General features: G+C 45.2%; 2 protein-coding genes across 2 annotated transcripts; both read left to right on the forward strand.

The window, feature by feature from the left end:
* Nucleotides 1-154: 154 nt before the first annotated feature.
* On the forward strand, nt 155-15,523 carry thbs3a (thrombospondin 3a). Its single transcript, XM_028398941.1, is given in 27 exon segments — nt 155-1,645; nt 4,389-4,595; nt 5,252-5,505; nt 5,766-5,868; nt 5,953-5,979; nt 6,064-6,146; nt 6,974-7,025; nt 7,098-7,246; nt 7,325-7,462; nt 7,565-7,639; nt 7,933-8,085; nt 8,304-8,414; nt 8,562-8,669; nt 8,861-9,020; nt 10,717-10,835; nt 11,468-11,520; nt 11,609-11,790; nt 11,918-11,992; nt 11,995-12,062; nt 12,064-12,096; nt 12,325-12,373; nt 12,453-12,466; nt 12,468-12,650; nt 12,875-12,999; nt 13,001-13,045; nt 14,449-14,588; nt 14,692-15,523. Coding segments are annotated over 27 exon segments (2,850 nt in total). The 5' UTR covers nt 155-1,563; the 3' UTR covers nt 14,754-15,523.
* Nucleotides 15,524-18,420: 2,897 nt separating this feature from the next.
* Nucleotides 18,421-22,273, forward strand: hjv (hemojuvelin BMP co-receptor; the record flags this gene model as incomplete). The annotated part of the gene is given in 7 exon segments (XM_028398905.1): nt 18,421-18,734; nt 20,522-20,642; nt 20,750-21,294; nt 21,802-21,845; nt 21,847-21,937; nt 21,939-22,011; nt 22,014-22,273. Coding segments are annotated over 6 exon segments (1,065 nt in total), but the record flags the coding sequence as incomplete, so codon positions are not given.
* Between the last annotated feature and the right edge of the window lie 3 nt (nt 22,274-22,276).

The following is a 22,276-nucleotide window of genomic DNA, read 5'->3' on the forward strand; positions in this document are numbered from 1 at the left end:
AAATATACCTTTGTTTATTTTGAATGTCTTGCTTTTGTCCCACCAAGTCACATGACGCAGCAAATCACGCACAGAGAGAAATGTGGTGGCTGGTCCTGATGAGATCCACCTGAAGTTTTTCAGATCAACTGATATGGTATATGAAGAACCCTCCAGATAACAGCGTTAAACAGCTCATGAAGAAAATACATTAGAGTGACTGAAACACCAGTGTGTACAGTAAACATGAAGACAAAGCTAAATGGAGCTCAGGTTTTTGTGCCCCACCCCCAAAATGTACAGCTGCACATGAAGCCAGCACACAGGAATCTGGGCTGTCGTCCCGCTGCATGTTGAAATGTTTCCTCTGCTGTTTAACGAGCTGAGCGTCTCTTCGGGCTGAGGAAGGAAAAGAAGCCCCCCCCCCAGCCTGCTGTTAAATGCAGGTTTCCGTGGCAACACTCCCAAATCAGAAACAAACACACTCAGAGGGGAACGGGAGGCCTATACGAACAGCTAGGAATACTGATCACTTCTCAACTAGGAATCTGGACCCCCAGGGGCCCCACAGCTGGATTAGGCCCCCAAATGTCCTCCAGGGGACTAAAACTAACACACATCATGCTGCTGTGAGTTAGGCCTGCTTGGCATGTTCAGAGTTCCACCCACCAGCCAAACATTTGGGTTTCAGGAAAAGATGCTGGAATGTTGCTGTGACGTTACTCCTGATGTTAGTCTTTGAAGGTGGATTCTGTTACAGAGGACTACAGAGTCCTGCCACTGAGGACAGCCCTAAAGTTCTGTTAACAGCCTTCACAGCCGTTTCCTTTGGGGAAGCAGGATAAATAAAGTGATTCTGAATGATTATGATTATCTGTAGATCATTGGCTACTGATCACTCCCTGTGGAGTTTCAGCTGTGTTTTCAGATGATCGCCGTGTGTCTTCAGTAGGACTGCTGTGTCCTTTGTCTAAGGCCCTGTTGTATCGGTCCTCAGGACCCTGTGGGGCGCCGATGATGGAGGAGGTCCTGCTCACAGCAGCATTCTTTGCTGGATTGATCAGCTATTAAACAGACAAGTTTAGTTCCATACTCGACCTGAACATGTCATAAAAGCAGCTTTGAAGACACTAAGACTGTCGCAGGAACTATGGATGTTTGACTTATAAACGACAGAATGTTGGATGATGGTAACTGCTGACGTAATGACTGTATGTGCGCGTGATGGTTGGGACGTTTTGACCTCGGCAGCCCCTCTCAAGTCGCGCGCCTTAAATTGGTCGTTCTACGCGCACGAGCTGTTCACAGGCGAGTTGAGCGCGCTCCCGCAGCAGTTTCCAGCTCGGCTCATGAACGCCTCCGTCAGTCCGTCCTCCGGTCGGCCGGTCCCCTGTCTGCGGCTCCACGGCGTGGATCAGCCTGCTGTCCCCGCCTCCTGATACCGTCTCCGCCCGGAACCTCCTGCTACTGCTGCCCTTGGGTCGTTCTGTCTGCCCGGGTCCCTGTTGACACACATTGCGGCGGATTTTCCTGAAGTTTTAAACACGGTTCTGCTGGCTCGCCTGGTGTTGGTCCCGGTCCAGTATGAATTGGAAGGTCCCGGTTTTGCTGTCAATCATCTGTGCGCGACCCATGGCCGGGGTCCCGGACGGACCAGATGCCCAAGGTAGCGAACTTGTTTCTTCTCGTAGAGAACACGGGTTAGACGGTGGTAAAGTTTGGGTTGCCAGGTTGTGTGCATCCTCCCCCAGCAGACTGTTCAGTGGGTTTTTAACAGCTCAGCTGTTTCAGAAGTAAAATGTGACCCATAAGGTTCATGCAGTCATTGATCAGACTGAGACACCGTGTTTTACATCATGACGCGTGTGTTGAAGTGCACTGAGGTTACGGTGCAAACATTTGATCCTCTTTGTGTCCATAGTAACTATCCTCCATCATGTCCTCTTGTCCTCTGGGTGGAAGATGAGCTCCGCTCCTAGTGGAGGAGTTTGTATCTCGGTGCAGCCTCCGCAGTAATGTCAGGGCCGGTTCTAGACAGGCTCGTGTACAGGGGCAGTCCGAAATGTGGGCATCATGCGTACACTTCATGTTGAAGCAGGTTGTATTTCTCTGCTCTTATAGTGACAGGGTTTTCCTTGCTGGTTTGGGTTGTTAGCTGTCCTTTGCCAGGCCTCTACCTTCAGACCCGTCCAACTGTCCCACCTGAGGACTAAGCTTCTGCTGGTATGGCTCTGAGGTCACTGAGGCACGCAAACCCCCTGACCACTACAAGGTGGCGATCCCTCAGGGGGAAACTGAAACAGAAACATGGAATAAATAAAATATCCTTAATCCAGATTTTATCATAACAACATAACATTTATCTGGATGGTCTCATTCTCAAAAAAATGTAATCTAAAGTAAGTTTATGTTGACAAAACTAAAAGGTAGTCTTATGGTAGTTTTATGATATGATTTTTAAAGCACTTTACTCCTGTCCACTTTACAACCACAGTCTCCTAGTCCCCTTTGCAAAAACTTTCACAACAATGGATGCATTGCAGTGTCTGTGTCCTGCTAGAGCTGGAGCGGAAATAAGTTTGCTGGCTTTGTAGAAACTGTTATGATATGAACAGAACAGTGTAGAACTACAGTCTGGGGCTTTACACAGGGCTCTGTCAGACAGCGGCCATTTGTCGTGGACGCGGCTCTGTGCTTGTTGTAGAGCTGGGAGCATGCTCCACAAGAACAGAGAGCTTTCTCCTCGCTCCCGAGGTGGCAAGAACAAGAACAAAGTTCGTTTCGGCGCAGAGTATTCACACTCCCCGAGATGCTTGTGTGCAGCTTCTTCAGAGTCTTCCCTCTCCCACACTGAAACCTGACCTGGGCTACGTGTTGACTCATTTGCATATGGACACTGATTGGATGTTTACTCCAATGTGTGTGTGCGCTCTGCAGCCTGTGAATACACACAGCAGACGGACAGAGGGATAATAAAAATGATCCGCTACAGCTGATTATTTTGTTAACTCGTAATCTATTAATTTTCTGAGTATATTAACACGTGCTCAACTTCTAAACATTTGATTTGAGGGGGCACTGCCCCTCTTGCCCCTGCCTAGATCCGGCCTCGAGTAATGTGGTCACTGTACCAGTCTGTGGTGTTGAAGATTTACCAGTCAGTCTACGTTCCGACTCTCGCCTCTGGTCATGAGCTCTGGGTAGTGACCAAAAGAACGAGATCGCAAATACAAGAAGTGAGTTTCCTTCAAAGGGTGGCTGGGCGCTCCCTTAGAGAGGAGCTCGGAGTCGAGCCACTGCTCCTCCACATCGAGAGGAGTCAGCTGAGGTGGCTCGGACATCAGTTTGGGATGCCTCATGGAGGTTTTCCAGGCATGTCCCACTGGGAGAGACCCAGGATGCGGTGGAGAGACCTGGTTGTGTTTGAAATCACTCCCTAATCACCATAGCCTGTATAGAGCCTTCGCCATGTTGTAGTGCTGTCCGAAGTCTTAGTGAGAAATTATAGACCCCATATAGGGCCCTCAATGTATCCCACAATGCATCTTGAAAAGTAGCGTCCATCCGATGGTCACTACTTTTTGCAATATGTCCCATCATGCATTGCACAGACCGGCTAAAAGAGCGGGAACCTGTCTTATAAATATAATGATGGTTTAAAGAATGCAGCATGACTGGCTGTGTTTGTTTTGTGGCCTGGGAACGCCTCGGGATCCCCCCGGAAGAGCAGGATGAAGTGTCCGGTGAGAGGGAAGTCTGGGTGTCCCTGCTTAGACTGCTGCCCTTGGCTGAAAATGGATGGATGTTTATTGAACTCAGTTCTCCCTGCTGAAGGGTAACGACAGCTCTGGCAGTAGAAGCTCAAATGTCTTGCGTATAATTAGCCAGTGTCTGACATGTTTAGCTCTTTCACTTCATTCCAGAGGGATTGGTCCATTTGTTGGTGGATGTGTTAGTGAGTTCTATGGTCCAGACAGGACAGAGTTCCTGCTGAAGCTGTATGTTATGGGTTGTCACAGGATTGTCATCGAACAACAGTGTTCGAGCTGGGAGGTGACAGATTATCAGTTTGTTTTTCCTCCTCTCTAGTGTTTGTGTCCGTTCATACTAAAAGCTGCAGCTTCTTTATGAACGTTATTTAATTATGTGTCGAAATAGTTTCAAAGCTGAATGTTAAGTTTGATCAGTAAACCCTGATCAAAAATCATTACTGACAGTAAAGAACATGTTTTAGTGGTCAAATAGACTTAGTGCTTTTTAAATGTTATATTTATATTTCCAGCTTTTCTTCCTCCTGTCCTACCTGTTCTTTCTTTGGTTGACCTTCAGCTGTTGGAAAACGTTCTTTTTGGTTGTTACATGTGCATGTTTCATGGTTGCTGTGTGTCCATGTATTCCCTTCTCCTCAGTGATTGATGTGTTGAGCCTTCAGGACTCAAAGCAGACTGTAGCAGCCGTGGAGAAGCTGTCGGGCAGCCTGAGTGCGCTCAGTGACTTCTATGTGGTGTCAACATTTCGGCTGCCTCTGAAGTTGGGTGGAGTCCTGCTGGGTCTCTACAGTAAGCAGGACAACAGGAAGTACCTGGAGCTCGCTGTCATGGGGAAGATCAATAAAGGTGAGATTTAATGCTAACCCTCATTTGATCTTTAGCTCGGTTTTAAACACACTCTCTGTAAATCGGCCATGAGGCCTTTTGGAAAAAGTGTGATTAAAAAAACGTAAAGATCAGGTCCGTAGAGCTTCTTTGATACGACAGACTCTGACTTCAGCCGCTGCTCCGACATGATCACTGTAATCTGAGCCCGCATTGATAAATGCTGTTTTGGTTCTGGGTGCTGCTTATATATGAGCTGTGCAAATTATTTTCATGGTTCACTGCAACTCACAGAGGAGTGCCGACCATTTTGGGGGTCAAAGGTCAACACTTCAGAATTGGACATAATGACTTTTTATATTCTGAAGGTCAAAGGTCAGAGTGTAAAGACACTTTTACTGCGTGGGCCAGATTCAGATGAAAACGATCATTAGTCTGTTGGGTGAACTGAGGTGCAGGACTCTAGTTTCAGTGTACAGTGTACACCCTAGTGCATCTGTCAGTGTACATCAAAAGATGTTCTGTTATCGACGCAGCTAACGGACCAATATAATATAAATTCTGTTTTCCTCCTGCTGTGAACAGTGGGCATTCCTTTTGCACTTTTAAACATTACCGGTGAGGCTAAAATGGTTTAGCGATAGCACACCAGACTAACTGCTCCTCTTCTTTGCCAGTCCTGGTTCGGTATGTCAGAGCTGACGGGAAGCTCCACACTGTGAACCTGCAGAATGCCAACCTGGCTGATGGACGGACCCACTCCCTCATCCTGAGACTCGGCAGTCTTCACCGTGACAACATCCACATGGAGCTATATGTTGACTGTCGAATGGTTGACTCCAGCCAGGGCCTGCCTCCATTAGTTCCTCTGCCCAGAGAGGCAGAGATGGTGGAGATCAGGCATGGACAGAAGGCATACGCCCGTCTTCAGGTTATAAAGAGGGATCAATACAAGAAGCACAGACCAATGACATTAATTAGAGAAAAAAACTCATTTGTAGGTTCAATTGTGGGATGCACTCAGGTTACAAGACTTTATACCTAGAAAACAAACTTATACAACAGAGAAAATATATCAATCAACTTATTACACAGTCAAGTTTAAAACGGCCAAATTTGATCAATTTTGAACCAGAAATGTGGCATGATATTCTTCCTGCAGTGTCCATTTCACACTATCCTCCTTCTCAGGGGGCGGTGGAGTCCCTCAGACTGGCTCTAGGCGGCACCGTTGCTAAAGCAGGAGCTCTGACAGACTGTCCGTTCCAAGGAGACTCATCAGCCTACAACTCAGGTCAGTGTCTCCGTCTCAGGGACATCCTCAAAATGTCTGAACATCAGATATAATGATCAGCTGTGTTTGATTTTTGTTTTTTAGTGAGCGGAGAGGTCAACTCCATCCTGGGTGAGGTGTTAGTTCACCCCTGTTCACAAACATTTAAATGATTGAAACTGTTTGCTCATTGACTGTTTAATGATCACTTGTCAGGTGATCATACAAAGGCTCTGATTGGTCAGCTTATAATCTTCAACCAGATCCTAGGAGAACTACGGCAGGACATCAGAGAACAGGTGAGATGGGCTGGCAGAGGCCGGGTAAAGCTGGATCCATCCTCCACCAGAACAGAGAATTCACTCCTCGCTGCCGAAGTTCCGCCCACAAAATGACGTAATTTTTCTCTCCTGTTCTGCGCTCTCTCCGACACATGGCTCGGGCAGAACTTTTTGTCTCAGTGCTGTGCGTCAACCGTGCTGTGATTGGTCTGAATTTATTGTGGGCGTGATGAATGTGTTGAAGCCCAGAGCTTCTTCAGATGAGAACACACAGACAGAAGGAGGAAGCACAGCGACCATGGACAGTTTAGATGAGCAGCTGCAAACAGCTCCTGGAAGGAGAAACACGGCGCACAGAGGAGAGCGTCTGTCCACAAGGTGGCGATAAAAACTAATCCCAGTATTGATCACATTACAGCGGCTCGCGCACATTAAACCCCGGGAGACAGGATGTGTTATTGCAGACAGTCATCCACACGTTCACAGAGTTAAACTCACACAGACCAGAGGTCTGCTGCAGTCAGCTGCACTGATCTTCTATCTGTTGTCAGCTGTGCGCCCTCTGCCCTGAACATGATCGGCTCGTTAGGCCAGGTAACCACGACTGTGCTCACAGTTTACAACACAACTGCATTGTAAACCTTTGGTGTGTGACGTGCGCTGCAGTGGGAGGGCCGTATGCACACACGTCTTGATGAGTACGGTACCTCCAAACCAACTTTTTTTTTACTCTTACCACCCGTGGAGCGAGTTCTCTGTTCTCGTGCAGTATGGGACAAGCTTACGACAGATTAAGACAGTCAGAATTGTGATTGTAACCCGTTTGATTGACATTTCGTCCTCAGGTGAAGGAAATGTCTCTGATTAGAAATACTATCCTGGAGTGTCAAGTTTGTGGTGAGTGAACAGTTCCAGTTGTCGTCTCATCCTGTGTGAACTTTGAGGGTCTGATTAAGGCTGTGTCAGCAGGCTTCCATGAACCTCGGTCCCGCTGCTCTCCTAACCCCTGTTACAAAGGAGTGTCCTGCATGGAGAGTCTACATTATCCTGGATACACCTGTGGACCCTGCCCACCAGGAACCACTGGCAATGGGACACACTGTGCAGACATTGACGAGGTGCCAACAACTGCACAGCAGTCAGACAGCACAGTGTTAGAACAGCTCCATTACAGTGACTGAATGTTGTTGTCACAGTGTGAACTGCAGCCCTGTTTCTCAGCTGAAGCCTGTGTGAACTCTGTGGGCGGTTTCAGCTGTCAGCCATGTCCCCCTGGCTTTTGGGGGGCACCACTAGCAGGAACTGGACTGGACTATGCCAAGACACACAGACAGGTCAGACAAACATCTGGATACAGTTTTTATGTGTGCATTTAGTTGGATTCACTGTTTCTGTGACCCTGGCTTGCCGGTGTTATTCGCTGCTCTGTTTTTCAGGAGTGTGTGGACATTGATGAGTGTGTAGATCTACCTGACGCCTGTGTGTCACACTCTGTCTGCATAAACACTGTGGTGAGTCTGTTTGCTTACACAAATAAAGATCAGTGGGTTGTAAAACAGCATGTACAGCATTAATTACTGCTGTTAGCACTTAGCTGTGAGCCCTTCATATCTGCACAGTGTAGCTTCTCTCACTGTATTTGGAGTGAAGTGATGTTCAGGTAGTTGCTGTCTGTAACCTGACTGCTAGATGGCACTAAATCTGGTCTGGAGGTGGATGACTGAGTGTCAGTGACTGTCGCAGTGAGCCAGAGCCATCAGGTGGAATGCAGCTTCTGATAAAATGTCCAATCTCTCTCCTTTAGGGTTCATACAAATGTGGAGGCTGTAAACCTGGTTTCTTTGGTAACCAGACATCAGGTTGTGTCCCCAGGAAGTCGTGCAGCGCATTGACCTTTAACCCCTGTGACACAAATGCTTACTGTGCAATGGAGAGGAATGGAGAGGTGTCCTGTCGGGTGAGAAACCCCCACACTCTCTGAACATGTCTTCCACATGTGTCAGTGCAGACAGCTGTTTGTGTGGAGTGCCTCCTCCTGGTGGTTGAAAGTAGCACAGCTGTGTCTGCCTCTTGTTTTGTGTCAGTGGAGCGATGTTTTACTGCTGTCTGTCTGACTGTCTCACTAATATAGGCCAATGCTACCAGCATGTGAAATGTGTGTCTGTGTGTATCCAGTGTAACGTGGGCTGGGCCGGAAATGGGAATACATGCGGAGTGGACACAGACATTGATGGTTATCCTGACCGCTCTCTGCCCTGCATGGACAATGACAAACACTGCAAACAGGTGAGACAGCTCGTCCGTCATGCGCTACTTTTGATTAACTGTCAAAAGGCTTTTAATTTGTTCCATACATTTTATTTTGTGTCATTTGAGATGTCTGTATGCTGCCTCCTGATTGGCTGTGAATATATGATGTTCTTTGTCCACCAGGACAACTGTGTGTTCACCCCAAACTCCGGTCAGGAGGATGCTGACAATGATGGGATTGGAGATCAGTGTGACGAGGATGCAGACGGAGACGGCATCAAAAACGTGGAGGTCAGAAAGACATTTTGTATTGTGCATGTGCTGTATCTGATGTATAGAAATTAAGCCCTGCCCCTTTCAGTGCACAGCCAGGTTCTACCTGGTCATAAAGCTCCACGTGTTATTTTTCTGAATGTCGATTTTGTGTGATTCCCTGCAAATCCGTGGTCTGCTGTAAGGTGCAATGTGGATTCTGTGTCCAGGATAACTGCCGTCTAGTCCCTAACAAAGACCAACAAAACTCAGACAGCGATTCTTTTGGAGACGCCTGTGATAACTGTCCCAACGTCCCCAACAGTGATCAGAAAGACACCGATGGCAATGGACAGGGGGACGCCTGTGACCAGGACATCGATGGAGATGGTGAGAGACAGCCAGCCTTCACATTGTATAAAATATGTAGCTATTCAAGATTCAAAGCGTTTATTGTCATGTGCACAGAAAGGAAACTGGTTTTCCTGTACAATGAAATTCTTACTTGCTGCTCACAATGAATGACTTAAAAAGAAAAAAACAAATGAGTACACAAAATATTAACTATGGAGGTAAATGGAGCTATATACATATAAATGTGCATAAATGTGCATGTGTGCTACATCAGCTGCAAAAGCTGCCAGGAGGTAAACAGCAGGGTACATGTGCAGTTATTGGATTGGATATTAAGGTGCATTGAACAATAAATAAATCAACAATATTGCAGTTACTGCATGTAAACAGTCAGTGTGGGGTCCAGTCTAGCTATGCTACACGTGCCTGCACAGACAGAAAGGTGTAATAACGGTAATAACACTCCCTCTATCAGCATTACCAGGAACATCAGTTCCACTCGGATATTAAATAGATCCACTTCGACTCTTTTTTTTTTGTTCTGTTTATTTGCATTTTCCAGGTTACAAAATCAAACAAAAACAGCCAAGCTGGTTTACAGTAAATAAAATTAACATTCGGACTCATTTTTAACACATTTATAGTGCAAGGAAAACAAATATAAATTATTTTTTAATAGAAATATGAATTCTAATTTTTAACATAAAAATTAACGGAAGTCACTCTGACTTCAGCTACACCCGTTGTATCCCCTATTGCCACCTTAAGTTCTACCAACCATTAAAGTTGTAAGATCAGATAAATCATCATTATTATCATTATTATTATTATTATTATTATTAGGTACTTTTCTGTCAACAACTGACAGAGAAAGAACATCTCCATTCCATATGTGTCAGGAGTATCAGAGAGACTCCGCAGGATCTTCAACAACCATGACATCCCGGTCCATTTCAAACCCATGACAACACTGAGACAGAGACTGGTTCACCCGAAGGATCAGACTCCCAGGGAGAAACACAGTAATGTGATATATGCAGTCCAGTGCAGTGAGGAATGCTCTGATCTGTACATTGGAGAAACTAAACACCACTCCACAGAAGAATGCTCAGCACAAGAGAGGCCACCTCCTCAGGACAAGACTCAGCTGTTCACCTCCACCTCAGAGACAGAGGACACTCCTTTGAGGACAACAATGTCCACATCCTAGACAGAGAGGACAGATGGTCTAAAGAGGAGTCAGGAAGCATCTATGTGAAGCTGGAAGAACCTTCCCTTACAGAGGTGGAGGCCTCAGACATCATCTTTCTACCACAGACAGCAGCTTCCATCCATCCCAGGAAGCTTCACTCCAAGTCACATGATCACAGAAAGACCAATGGACTGTCCACCTGTCCCCCACCACAGCCCCCTGTAGTCTCATAGTGGTTAGACACAGCAGGCACAGTCAGTCAGACCACACAGGTCAGTGTGGAGACAGTAGAGTCTCACACAGACCCCCCGCTGAGCTCCAACACCACATATAAACCATGTTTCCCACCAAACAGTTTCAGCTGATGGAGCTGATGGAGGAGACATCTTTAAGAGGACTCTACAAGTCCAGACACCTTGCTTCAATCGTCTCTACAGATATGACCTGGATGACTGAGAATCTTCATCAACATATTTAACACCAGCTGTTCCAACACTACCTGTTGAATGAATAATGCTGATGTGTGCGTGTGTGTTTTAGGGATTCCCAATGTTCTTGATAACTGTCCAAAGGTGCCAAACCCAATGCAGACGGACAGAGACCGAGATGGAGTTGGAGATGCCTGCGACAGCTGTCCTGAACTCAGCAATCCTATGCAGGTACCCAAGCAGTTAGGCGACCGTGGCCTGTCAAGACTTCCAGTTACAGCTTTCAGCACTGTAGTGTATACAGTCATTTTATTGATGCCTGACTATTAAATCTGGAAGTTTGTGTCATGTTTCAGTTGTCAGGCAGATCCTGTAATAACTAACCACATTTTTAATAATCTGTTTTTTTACATAGGGCCTTTCAGGACATTCAAACATGTGCAAGGGCACTGAAACAGTAAAAGCAGTTTTAGTAATGTAGTTAAAGTTAAGAAGTAAAATGACTTTTATTAATTAGCTATTTATAATTATGCAGTCTTTAGGGGCCGGTTTGGGAAGACTTCAAGTCTGTACAGTCATATACACTTGAAATTCAATTCACCAAGAACAAAAAACAGTTGTGTGGCGCAGAGATGGGTCAAAAAGTCTGGGAATCAGAGACAAACGAGTTAGGCTTGGGGTGCCAGAGATTATAACAAGGGGTGTAGGGACAGGTTGTTCAGAAGACACTCCTGCAGGAGATGGTGCTGACCCTAATGTCTAATGCTTAGTGTAACATGACCAATCAACTATTGGACTCTGTTACATGCAATGACAGATCAGAGGTGTCACAAGTGTGTCTCATGAATGTCCCCTTTTTTCAGACAGACATAGACAATGATCTGGTAGGGGACGTCTGTGACACCAACCAGGATACGTACGTCAGACACACACGCAACTTCATCTGGTTCTGGTGTATACATGTAAACCTTGTTGATCGCAGACTGAAAGTTGGTCCGTTGTAGGGATGGAGATGGTCACCAGGACAGCAGAGACAACTGTCCAGACATCCCCAACAGCTCCCAGCTGGACTCTGATAACGATGGCCTCGGAGACGACTGTGACCATGACGATGACAACGATGGCATCCTGGATGACCATGACAACTGCAGACTTATTGTCAATCCCAACCAGAAAGACTCTGATGGTAACTTAAAGGAAACCCCAGGCCTGTTTGCCAGGGAAGTGACTGCATTGATAAACACTGCATACAGCATGTACACCACCACCTATCTGCTGCTACTGCTCTGCCTGACTGTCCTCGTCTCACCCAGTGAATGGCATTGGAGACGTCTGTGAGAATGACTTCGATAATGACGCTGTGATGGATTTGATTGACGTGTGCCCAGAGGCGCTGAGGTCACTCTGACAGACTTCAGAGCCTATCAGACAGTCATCCTGGACCCAGAAGGTGATGCCACAGATTGACCCCAACTGGGTGGTGCTGAATCAGGTGACCGTTTTCCTTAAACGTGAAAGCTACGTCCTAAAAAGTTCCATGTGTCAACTACAACCACTGTAAAAAGTCACGACGGATGTAGAGCGACACAAACAAGACTGGAATATACATCCGGCATATACTTTATTAAATTAATACTCGGCCTTCATTGATGGGGTGAATGTTCTATCAAATGTACAACAACCATTACCGTGACATGTTAACCTCTGTCTTTCTGCCCAGGGTATGGAAATTGTCCAGACGATGAACAGTGACCCTGGTCTAGCTGTAGGTATGTGTTATACTCAAACCCGCCGCTGTTCTCAGGTTCTCCTTCTGGAGTAGACCATCTCTTCTTTGTGTTTCTGCAGGCTACACTGCCTTTAAATGGCGTAGACTTTGAGGGAACATTCCATGTCAACACAGTGACAGACGATGACTACGCTGGCTTCATTTTCGGCTACCAGGATTCATCCAGCTTCTACGTGGTGATGTGGAAACAGACAGAGCAGACATACTGGCAGTCCGTTCCTTTTCGAGCCTTGGCCCAGCCTGCTCTCCAGCTCAAGGTTTCTACCGTCTTTATTCCATTGTCTGATCTCGGACCAGCTCTCTGCAGCTTACTGTATTCTGTTCATGCTACTACTAACCAGCAGTTTTGCCTGTGCCCAGAGCCCTGTTCTTGCAGCAGTTTCCAGCCTCTGTCAGTTAGCACAAACACAGATAGATTTCTATATAATTTAGGGGACAGCTGTGTTGTTTAGGTGTATTTATTGCTGTCTTTATCCTGCAGGCTGTTAAATCCCGCACTGGACCAGGAGAGTTTCTGAGGAACGCTTTGTGGCACAACGGGGGACACACCCGGAGAGGTAAGCTGCTCTGGAAGGATCCACGAAACTCTGGCTGGAAAGACAAACTTCATATCGTGGCAGCTTAGCCACCGGCCGCAGGTGGGATACATCAGGTAAGGACACATCAGGAAAATTCACGAGTCCCCTGACATAGATCTGTGTGGAATGTGGGAGGAAGCCGATGTATCCAGAACAAACCCTGCAGGCATGAAAACATGTAGAGCACACAGACAGGCCCTAGAATCCCTGAACATTATAGAGGACCCACTACATCCCACAATGCAACATCGATAGTAGTCTACAACCAGTGGTTACGTTGGTAATATGTGAATTAACACTGAATATTATTTAGCCAAGAGAAAGTTTTATTGTATGACAACAACCAAAGGACTAACTGCTGAGAAAGTGTTTTCGCCCTGAGATAGATGTCCAACAACAAACTCCACCCCACAGTCAGGAGTCAGCCGGTAGTGAGTGGGACACAGCTTCAGAGTTCAACATGCAAATACACATATGTTTTCTTTGTAGTTATGTGAATCCAAAGTGAATCTTTAGGCTGCGTGCTTCATAAACACTCCAGTATTCTGTGGCACAGAGAAATGCACTCGACTGTTTTCCTCCTTTGCTTTTTACTGCATTCTTTTCCCTCTGAAACTTCTTTGTGGTTCCAGGGCCCCCCAGTTCTCTATTGTATTCATCTCTATGACAACCAAAGCCCTGGCAAGTGTCCACCTCAGCAACTGTTGATATGCAGATCAGACAGGGATGCACTGCAAAACATGATCACATAAAATATCTGCCATGAACACTCCAGTGACGATGAGGGTCTCGTATAGATCCAGCTGTTAAACGCTGACTTGTGTGTTTGTCTCCACACCTTAGCATGTTAATTTACATTCGGATTTTACTTTTGAATTTCACACTAGGCCTTGTAGAAATCAGTGTGAGAAAGTTCCAAACCTGTTTCTGAAAATGTGTATGCTTTTAGAAAAGGCAGCAGATTTACACAGTCTGGAGGAGAAAAAGGAATAAAGGAGGATGAGGAGAGAGGCGGAGGTCAGCAGAAAGTCTATTTAGAGTTCAAGACAGATTGCACAGAGGCTCAGGACGTTTGTTCTCTTCTTCCCTCTCTGCTGGCGTCCATTCGGTTATTTTAAATAAGTCCCTTTTTTAAAGCTTCTGCAGAGACGTCCCTGCTCCCACAACATGTGTGGCATCTTCTTCAGAAGGAAAACCGAAGTTAATGTCGGATTTCATTTGAACTTGTTCAAAGACAACATATTCTGACCGAGCAGCCATTTTGGAAAACATATTTGACACCAAGGACAGGAGAAGTTTAAAAAACATTCGTCGGCAGCCAGTCATATAAAAATATAAAAACGTTTCAGTATTAAGACGTTATATGGTGTGGGGGGGTCTCAGTGTTCCAGTCTTTCTCTTGGGGAGTCCTTGGCCTGTGATTGGCTGTTTATCTCATGGAGCTGTCAGTTTGTAACCAGTGTCCTCGGGCTCTCAGAGTGAAGCTGTTCGAGGGAACAGACATGGTGGCTGACTCTGGCGTTGTGATTGACACCAGCATGAGAGGAGGGAGACTCGGCGTTTTCTGCTTCTCTCAAGAAAATATCATCTGGTCAAACCTGCGCTACAGATGTAACGGTATGGAACATTAAGAGCTGATCCACTTGTCTGCTAGGTTACATGCTGTTTATTTTAAGAAGGGGAATACTGTGCTGTAACTTGAATTTATTACTGATTTCAGACACAGTACCTGAGGACTTCCAGTCTCATCGTAAACAAGTTCTGATGCACATTCAGGTCTGACAGCAGCAGGCATGTATCAGTACACAACCACAATGACTTCAACACACAAGGTGCCTGAACTTCTCTGAATCCACCTTAACTGCAAACAGCTGTCAGAGGAAGCCTCATTCCACCTTTAGTGTGCTTCTATGTAACCTTTAAATGTTTGTGTCCATTACCAGGAACCAGAACTTGTTTGATCCATCTAGACCCATAAACACAACATTCAAATTCTAAGTGAAACAGTTTTCAACAACACATATGTCATGTGGGTCACTACGTTTTTCACTAAATATTGTTAGTTTCGCTGCTTTCGATGAACTCCATCAGCCCAAACAGTCACATCTTTGTCTGTAGAGGAGCACCAGCACAAGGAATATTTCTGGTGGTTCATTCAAGTTCATTGTGTTTTAATTTGATGTTATGTTGGTGAGTGTGTGTCAATTGTATATGTCTCCCAACAAACACAAACAGATTTCATGCTTATCTGTGGTGGTCCGTAAAATCACGCCTTTAGTATCCTATGACTGGAAAGACTTAAAATACACAGCTACAAATCTGGGAGAGAGGTTTAAACTGCTGAAAGTGGTTTCAACCTTCCTGAGGCCTGATCAGCAACAAAAGAAACCTGTTTTGTGGGTTTTAAATGTACATATTTTGTTAAAAAACCCACTCTGTTTTCATAGTGTTTCAAATCAAACCCTTTGGACTAGTTTGTATGCAGTCCTTGGTTGTGCCTCCACTTTGCTGTACTTTTACAGGAGAAAATAAATGCTGACGTTTGCTTTGTATTTGAATTCTTACTTGTATATTGCTTAATAAACTAGAGTCTAGCAGAGATGCAGCTCTGAGCAAGTAGCAGTGTTAAAGGGTTGAAGAACTGGTGTCTGTTGCTCCCGTCTTTTAACTGTCACATGGGGAAGTGGATGAAATGTTCCTCTCACTCATTTTCTGTAGCTGTTGATGGTTTTTAGAACAGGTGACAACTTAGGCCTCTGCATGTCCAAAATGTGCAGCAATTGGAACCTCTAAATTTAACTTGTCTTTATCAAATCACTATTGCATCTGACAAATCTACATGAACACAAATCACTGTGCGTCACTGCCAGAAAATGTGTTAGGAAAGTAGGAACCAATATACTATTACTTTATTCAGTAAAGAGGACAACAGAGAGGATTATACAGTGTTATCGGTTCCAAATTTCTCACAGACCTTTGTCTGATGTCCGTCCATGAACACCTCTGTTTTGAGGGTCACGTGGTCCTAGCGCTTCAACCTAGCCCTCCATCAAAAGTAAAGCCACCACTACACCAAAACATGGAAGTGCAACTACTTTATGTTTCCAAATGTATTGAGCCAAGTTGATCCATCTTAGATGTGTGTGGATGCTCTCATTTATCCAGGTTATGATCTGTCCAGAGTTTAAATGCAGGCCACTGGACTCCATTTAAACTCTCAACCTTCTTAGATGTTAACCACGTTTCTGTGCTGTTCACATGAGAAGTTACAGAATGTGACCCAAAACAACTTCTGATGAACTCTTGACTTTGAAACCTTTTTATTTAGGGAAGTAGCTGAAAAGTGTTGGATACCTTAAGATGTTCTGTCAATTCATTCTTCAGCACACTCTGATTATTTGGAGTCTGAAGCGTCACACATGACTCGTCTCGGGCATTCAAAGTCAGACAGTCAACAGATTCTGATTTCTACCTCAGCTCACTGGGATTAGTCGGCTTCTCTCCTGCTGGTCTAGAGGTTGCGACCCCTGGGCCGGGGAGGCCGGGACGAGTGCAATATTGGAGGTGCGATGAGACAACAGTGCACTACATCCTGGACCTGCCCGACCCCGGGAGGAAACGCACCGCGTGCCCTAAAACGCACAGATTCACCAGATTAGTATTTGACTGATTTGACTGACGAACAATTGCAAAGCTTAGGATAAAGTAATGTGACATGCTGCATCGGTCACATTTGGACTTGGCTCCTACTGATCTGTGTTTTACTGCTGTTCACCAAACGTGTCTTTTTGATTATTTAGGCCTGTTTTGTGTAGTTGAGTATGAAAATGAACCGGATTTGTATCTAGTTATCAATATTGTGTCACCCTGCTGGGGAAATGGGAGAAATGTAAACATTCATTTACAGTAATGGTAAGAAAATCATTTAAAAACTAAAATAAGATTTGAAGCAGAATTCTGAAAGCTACACATCCCTCCTAGATTATGTGCATTGAACAGAGTAGACGACACATGTAGAATATTTTTAGACTTGGTCAGAGAAATGCAAACTGTTATTTTAAAGGTTGTTTCAGTTGAGTCTGCAAAGTAAATCCCCGGGGAAAACATTCTGAGCCCAGGCGTGACTAAAGGAAAGCCTTGAAGTGTTTTATTATCTAAACAATTGATTCCAACCCTGAAACTTTTACTGTAAAGATGCTAAAACAAAAACCTCTTACCTCTCTGCAGCCGCCTTCGGTCTGTGTCAGCCTACAGTTTACGCTCTGTGGAGGGTCTCGGTCTGTCCGCCTAGGTTTTAGTCCGGCCCCCACCCCCACCACACTATAACAAAGGCTGTGGAGCTGCTCAGTGAGGCGTGGAGGGTGCCCACTTAATGCTTAAAGGGCCAAGAACTTAACCTGCTAAATCTTAGTGGACCATCCATCTGTCCTCAGTTACATCATAATTCAAACTTTAGAGAACAGATCAGATCAGATGCACAGGTGACCTGCAGAGACGTTTTTTACTGGCAGCTTTGAGGCCAGAATCATGTTTTTCATGAGATCTGCTTGCTCAGTAGAAACAGCAGGTTGTTTTACTACAGCTTCATGCTGTCATTGTGCCAGTGCTGCCCCCTGCAGGCAACATGCGGGCACTGTGCTGAGTGGCTTTCTGGGTCGCAGGAATCCCTGCATAGAAACCAGTCACTTTTCAAATTTGTGTAATAATTTCAATAAAGTTCAGTCAGATGCCACTTCCTGTTTCTGCTCGTTCACCTGTTACTGTACTTTGTACTGTGAGCATACCTATAACTATATAACCATTTAAACCAAGAATGTACCATATAACTTCTATAATCAAACAGAATGTCTAAGGCCTGATAGAAAAAGTGCAAATATATTCATATTCCTCACAAGTTCCTTATGTATGTATCTTTTTACAGCGTTGTGGGATGTGTCTAGCTCTGATGTGTAGTCCAGGCAGCTCAGTGTGTGCACATGTGTGAGTGTCTGCTGTAACCGAGCCCGCAGGAGCGGAAAGAGGTGTGTGTGTTTACGACCTTAGTGTGTGTTTATCTGCCACCTCAACACCCGGGGAGTTGTGTTCCCCGACCACGGTCAGGAACCAGAACAGGATGGGGGGCCTTCAGGTGTCTTTCTAAGTCGTGGTTTTTCCTCTGAACTTAAATCTCCCTCCTTGTTTCGTTGGGCTGGAAGGTAACTGCCCATAAATCCTCTGTCCACTTGTCAAATCGCAGCTGCAGGTGAAGATAATCTGCTCATCATGATCGCTGTGGTTCATCGCGGTTCATGACATGACCACAGTGAAAGTTTTTGTTGTAAACACAGCACTAATATCAGAGAAAGAGTCATGATCTCCCTGCAACCGCAGAGGACACAACCCCTCTTGAGCAGATCCTGATCTAACTGGACTGCTTAAAAGTAAAAGGACAGTTTGAAAAGCACAGTTGTCGTTCTGTTTTAGTGAGATGGAGCAACAGTTGCAAATAGAGCTGGAGTCCCTGGTGGCCTGACATAAAAATAAACTGCTGCTCCATGTCTGTGTGTGAGCGAGGACAGTTGTCATGTAGCAGGTGGTGATTTATTTAGAAACGACTAAAGCTCCCACTCGACTGTGAACACAGAACAAGCCTCAGACCAGAGCCCAGGGAGGGACACTACAGACCTGGAGAGCTGTAGACAGACACCCGGTTCTCCTGGCAGGTCTGGAGTCTCATGGTGATTTGCTTCTGTCCATCTGAGGACATGCACAGACCGGCTGAAGGTAAGGCAAAGTTACAGTATGTTAAATTGTGTTGGGTAAATGTAAAACAATAATGTGAAATACCTTATTGATAATATACATAATAACACGTGCTGGTTTTATGTTGGTACTGGTGACTTCAGGGTTAAACTGTAAAATAAATCTCAGGATTTTCTGGTTGGATCAATAAACGCATACATTCTTATACGTGTATTGGTGCGAAATTGGGTTACGGTAAGGGTTAGTTTTTCAAAAATAATGATGCACCAGGTTTCATTTTCTAAAACGTGCAAATAAACAACCAGAAATGAAGCAGAAATTCAAAGGATTTCAGAGGACAGTCTGGGTCCTGAACACACACTTTATGTCCATAAAGAGAAACTCAGACTGTCCTCTGCATCGAGATTAGCAGTCCCTCACTGTCCCAGGCTTTGTGTGTAAGCTAAACACTGTGAGGAGCATGTGTGTGGGAGTGTGACTGTGGGGGGAAGGGGGCACCGGGCAACTGGAGTTTAAATTTAGCATTCATAAATCAAAACACACGGGCGACTTGTCCATCACCTGAGAGAACACTTTATTCAGTCAGTCCATGGACACAGAACCCCAATGCATCAACACACACCCTTTCACTTCTGATAGAGGACATAAGACCAAGGGACTGCAGTCTGTCAGAGCAGAAACCCTCTGATACCTACTAACTTAGCTACTAATACTGAACTTCAAACATTATTTTTGAAAAACAAAAGCAGAACCAGTAAAACTTATTATTGATTGAGCAGTATTAAATTCAGAATGCTAAAAATATAAATTTGTGTATGTGAGATTTACTTGTTGAGAATTACTGAACCTTTGAGTTCAGGGTTGTGTCGTTAAATATATCGATCTGTTTGATGCAGGATCCAATGACTAAAGAGTGCCACTGTAAGCCCCGCCTCCTGACTGCTGCTGTTTGATTTGCCTGAAAAAAAGGCAAACAGACAAGAGTCCATGTCACACAAGAGCGAGTCAGAGCTGACAAACAGTCTGGTTGTTCTGAAACATGTAGAGTAGGTTCATTACTGCGTTTATTTGTGGGGACTGACTGCAGGTAAGCATCAGGTTAACACTCGTGGAAACACTACAAATATCAATCGATTCATTTGTTTATCAAGTCAAAGAGTTAAATAATGTTTTCCATTAACATTTTCATTAATTATTCAACCATTTGAAATGTTATTGTATTCGTTTTAAGAACATTTAAAGGTTAGGGATAGGGTAGAAAAGTAAAAATAAGTAACTATAGTTTAACAAGTACCTCAGTACTTTTTTTTTTTACATTTTTTTTTTATTTTAGATTCTTTACGGCTGCTGCGTCATACAATGACTAGCAAGGATCGAACCACCAACCTTCCGGTTACTAGACAACCCTGCTATACCACTGCGCCACTGTTGTCCCTGTACTGGGTGTGGTATTCAGAATACACTAAAAATGGTCAAGATGATAAAGACAAGAAAGGGTGATAAACAACAGTTCAACAGCGAGGAATGAGCCAGTCACAGGAGAAGAGTCAGGCGATGTTTGGATGTGCTCAGACAGGTCAGGCTCATTCTGATGCTGCTTTAACAGATCCTAGTTGACAACAGACCTTTTGAGTTCTGTCATTCAGAGCACAATACTTTTAAGTTAAGGTGGCTGTTGTACCCAGTTGTTGCTCTAATCATGTCATACTTTCAGATGGAGAGACTTTAAAAATCAGTGTTTGGATGAGAGGAACAAAAACTAATAAGCATCAACATGTGACAGACGTGTGATATATTTTTTCTTTCAGCGCTGACTTGTGAACTTAATATAACACGCTGATGGAGCTGTGGGGCACTGCACAATATACCTCGTTACCATGGAAACATTGCATCTGCTGACACTGCTGCTGATCTTCCTTATTCCTGAAGGTACAAACATGATAAAAAAAAACTACAAGCACGCTGAATTTCCTTCGACAGAAACTGACAGTCCGCAAAGAAGAGACTGAAGTAATGATTCTGCTGTTTCATTTTAGCCACCGCTACCTGTCGCATCCTGAAATGTAACTCTGACTTTGTGGCTGCGACGCTGGACCTGGGCAGCAGCAGCAGTGGTGGCAGTGGTGGTGGTGTAGTAGCAGGAGGAGCTGCTCTCAGCAGGGATGCAGTAAATGCTGGTTACTGCAGTGCCCTGCGCTCCTATGCCATGTGCACAAAACGGATGGCACGACCATGTCGAGGGGACCTTGCATACCACTCTGCAGTTCAAGGCATTGAAGACCTTCTGATACAGCATCGATGCCCCCGTGCAGGACCCACAGCTCAGCCTCGCCCCCCACTTCAAGGCACACTCCCAGGAGATACCTGTCTGTATGAGAGGAGCTTCTTCGGTCGGGAGGGGCGGACACCAGAATATCTGCTCTGCAGTGTGTTTGGAGACCCACACGTTCGCACTTTCAACAATGATTTCCAGACATGTGCAGTGCAGGGGGCTTGGCCTCTCATTGACAATGATTATCTGTATGTACAGGCCACCAGCTCGCCAGCCAGGGGGGGGACACATGCCACAGTCCTCACCAAGGTGAGTCAAAGATCATATGTGAGAGTCACAGGGGCATTAGAAGAAGGTCATAGATCAAGGAACTGTTTTTCATCAGTGACTCCTGGTGACTTTTGACCACACCTACTACCAGACAGATTACAGTGTACTGAGCACACAGCAGTACACCGTATAACTGCAACAAGAAGACAACCCTGTGCACTGGAAGTCCAAAAACAAGATGTGCAGCTGTCATTAACTCTCATCTAAATCTAAAGTTCATTAATTGATACTGAATTATCCTCAGCTTTAATAGTCAGTTGTATTTGACGTCTAGATGAATATAGAAAAATTGAAAGTGAAAACAAGTTCAAGACAGCAAGGAGAGACACACACTTCATTTGTAGCTACAGCAGAGAAGCTGTAGAAAGTCCTTTAGCAAAGTCAGTTGAACTTCCTGTGGTGCAACTTCTGAACATACAGACATAAGGTGAGTTTTTAAAAACATGTTAAATCTCTACTATTCACCTTTTCTATCTATACTGTCAGATCACCATCATCTTTAAGAACGTCAGTGTGTGGACCAGCTGTGTAGCAAGACAAGTTGGACAACATCCCTGCTGCGTTTGCTGATGGCTCTATGTGGAGTGGCGAGCGCCAAGGTCATCGCAGCCTGATGGTACAACACTCAGAGTCCTGGCCAATATGTGGAGATTCGAGCATCCCATATTGGCACAATGCTAGTAGTACGTCAGAGTGCCACTCACTTAGTCTATCAGTCAGCTCGCCACGGGGTGTTGTGGAGGCTTTTGGTCCTGAGCATGGACCTGCAGCTGTGTGTGTGGGGCTGCCAGCATCCCAGAGACTTAACATGCCCTACACCCTGCAACCACACTCCTTGGCACCTGCCACCAGCAGTGCAGAGGCTCACTGTGCTGCAGTGCTTCCTGTACGGGATGTCTACTTCCAGGCCTGTGTGTCGACACTCATCACCAGTGGAGACTTGAATTCCAGCACGCCTGCT

Source organism: Parambassis ranga, unplaced genomic scaffold (assembly GCF_900634625.1).
Source record: "Parambassis ranga unplaced genomic scaffold, fParRan2.1 scaffold_68_arrow_ctg1, whole genome shotgun sequence".
NCBI lineage: Eukaryota > Metazoa > Chordata > Actinopteri > Ambassidae > Parambassis > Parambassis ranga.